Below are 2,931 nucleotides of genomic sequence, written 5' to 3'. Positions count from 1 at the left end.
ACCTATGGCCACTATGTGGCGTACGTGCGCGCCCCGGACCACCGCTGGTACCTCTGCGACGACGACAGCGTAGTGCCGGTGTCACTCGGGAAGGTGAGGGGGCAGCGTCACTTGGGACGGCGAGGGGACACCGCCCGTCCCTCCGCCCTCCGCACGTGTGGCGCGGCCCGGCCATCCTCGCCGCTCCGGCTGCCTGAGGGCCCTTGTCTGTTCGCGAGAGCGTCCGTGCGTGGGCGCGTGCTTTGAGTGTGACGGGGCCTCGCCGCTACCGCGACCCGTGTGCCCCAGGTCCTGTCTGCCAACGCCTACATGCTGTTCTACGAGCGAGACACCCCAAAGCCCGCCCCAGACCCCACATACCGCCGCCCGGCGCCTCCGGGGGCGCGCACGGGCCCGGCGGCCGCAGCGGCGGTGGCGAGCGGCGGGGGCGAGGCCGAGGAGGAGCCGGAGGGTCAGGCGCGGCAGGCGGCGGCCGCGGGGGCGGCAGGGGCAGCGGCGGCGCCGCCGGCCCCGGGCGGGCTGTTCAGCAGCGTCGCGTCGCCGCCGCCGAGCGGGCTGGGTCTGCCTATGGCGTCGTCGGTGCCGGCGCCGCTCGCGCCGCGCAGCGCCGCGGTCCAGGGCGCGGCGCCCGCGGGGTCCTCAGCGGCGGCGCGTTCGTCGACGCCGTTCGCTGCGGGTTCGCAGCTGGCGCCGCTCGGCGCGCTGCCTGAGCAGCAGCAGCAGGACCAGGCACAGCAGCAGAAGCAGCAGCAGAAGCAGCAGCAGGAGCAGCAGCAGGAGCAGCAGCAGGAGCGGCAGGGCCAGCCGAACATAGCGCATCATAACAACAATCAGCAGCAGCAGGAGCAGCAGCAGCAGCGGGGGCCGGCGCGCGGCGCGACGTCGTCGCCTGGGGAGCAGCTTCGAGACCGATTGTCACGCGTCAGCACGGCGCCTGCGGCCCTGGTGCGGATGACGCCTTTTGGGGGGGACGCGCCGTCCCCCCGCAGCGCCTCCTCCACATCATCAGACGGCGAGGCCATCGCCGCGGCGCTCGCGGCGGCGCCGCGGCCCGCTCGGGGCAGCGGCAGCGGAGGCGGCGGCGGCAGCGGCGGCGGGGGCGCCGCAGCTAGCGAGCGGGCGGGCGGCATCGGCGGCGGCGCGGCCGCGCAGCGGGCGGGCAGCAGCGACAGCGCGGGAGCAGACCTGCCGTCGCCCTCAAAGCTGTTGGCGGCCGCCCGCGCGCAGGCGGAGGCAGCGGCGCACGCCGCCGCCGCCGCCACACCGCCGGCGGACGGGCGGCGGCCGTCGTCCGGCGGCCCCGCGGCCTTGCCGCTGCCCTCCCCTTTCGCGCCAACATGCGAGGCGGGCGGCCCGGCGCAGGGTGCGGCGGCAGCGCCGCCAGCGGCGCTGGGTGTAAGCAACGGCGGCGGCGGCGTCTGTGTGCAGGACCAGCTCCCGACTCCACAGCACTCGCTGAAGCTGGAGGGCGGCGCGCTGGTGCTGCGTGTGCAGCTGCCCGGCGTGGAGAGCTCGCGGGAGGTCACAGTCAATCTGCTGCCGGAGCTGCTGCAGGTGGGTGTTGAACAAACACACTCTGCTTGGTGCACCCAGCGCGACGTCCGGCTGCACAGCTGCGCAGTCCTGGGGCGGAGAGGGTTCACGGGGCGGTCCCCCTGACGGAGCTGCTCGCCCGCAAGCCGTTTGGCAGCGGCACGACCGCAGGCCACTGGCAGCTGGATTCGGGTAGCTCCGGAGTCTGTGCTGCTCCATTCCCCAAAAACGCGTTTGTGCGCGTGTCATCCAGCCAGATGCATGCCCCCTGTCTTACTCCCCCACTCTCTTTGCCTCCCTGTCTGTTACACCCACACTACAACACACACACACACGCACACACACATGCACACGCTTGCACACACACACACACACACACACACACACACACACACACACACACACACACACACACGCACGCACGCCCACACAGATCGCCGTCCCGGGCCGCTACCAGCTGCTGGAGGTCGAGCTGCCGCCCTCCCTCACCCTGGGCCGCCCCGTGGCGCGCGTGGCAGTCAAGCTCTTCAAGCGCACAGCCACACTGCGCGTCGCGGTGGACCTCGGGGATGGCCCAGAGCGGCGGGGGTCAGAACAGGCACAGCAGCAGCAGCAGCAGCAGCAGCAGCAGCAGCAGCAGCAGCAGCAGCAGGCGCCTGTCGTGGTGGACTGGTGGAGCTCGGGCTCCGACGGCGGCCTCGCCCGCGCCAGCGTCAGCGCCAGCGAGGCGAGCACCTCGTCCGCCGGGCCCAGCTCCCCGCGTGTGCGCCTCGCCGCCGGCGGGGCTGGCGTCGCTGCGCCCCCCGCGGCGCAGGCGGACGGCGCTGACCTGGCGGCGGCGGTGGGCGCGCAGCTGTCGTCGTCGCTGCAGTTGCACACGTCCATGTCGATGGGGGACCTCTTCCTCTGCGGCCTCCACGCCACCGCGCGCGCGGAGCAGGTGCTGCGGCGCTTCGGGCAGCCGCAGCCGCAGCCGGCCGCCGCCGCGGCGGGCGGGCCGGCGCCGGCGGCGGGCGATCCGGGCGCGTGATGGCTGTGCCTCGTGGTTTTTGTTTGCGCATTGTTGCGTGCGTTTTTGCTTTCGCCGTAGCTTTCAGGGCCTTAGGTTGGGGCACGCAGCATGCATGCTATGTTGCAAGCCTTGTCGCAACAGATGAACGCAGCTGTCTCTGTCGCGAAACGCACCGCGCCGGCAGCAGCGCCGGCTGTTGGCCGCGCCGCGGCCGCCCCTTCCCACCGGGCCTGCCGGCCGGCCGCCCCCGCGCGGCCGGAACGCCGCGGCTGCGCCCCGCCGCACCCCAGGTCTCTCAATCCTTGTTGCGTGCGAGTAACGCTTTTACGACACACTGCATGCTTGCTGCACACATACCAAGAAAGGGCACTGGCATCTCGGCACAG

At 72.8% G+C, this 2,931-nt stretch overlaps 1 protein-coding gene across 1 annotated transcript; it reads left to right on the top strand.

The window, feature by feature from the left end:
- Positions 1–309: 309 nt before the first annotated feature.
- MNEG_15381 (hypothetical protein) lies at positions 310–2,563 on the top strand (the record flags this gene model as incomplete). The annotated part of the gene is made up of 2 exons (XM_014036148.1): positions 310–1,554; positions 1,967–2,563. 2 exons carry the CDS (start codon positions 310–312, stop codon positions 2,561–2,563), a joined length of 1,842 nt encoding a protein of 613 aa, XP_013891602.1.
- Positions 2,564–2,931: the final 368 nt, after the last annotated feature.

Source organism: Monoraphidium neglectum (genome assembly GCF_000611645.1).
Source record: "Monoraphidium neglectum strain SAG 48.87 unplaced genomic scaffold scaffold05276, whole genome shotgun sequence".
NCBI lineage: Eukaryota > Viridiplantae > Chlorophyta > Chlorophyceae > Sphaeropleales > Selenastraceae > Monoraphidium > Monoraphidium neglectum.
Note: the sequence above shows the minus strand (reverse complement) of the source record. Positions and strands in the feature narration are given on the sequence as shown.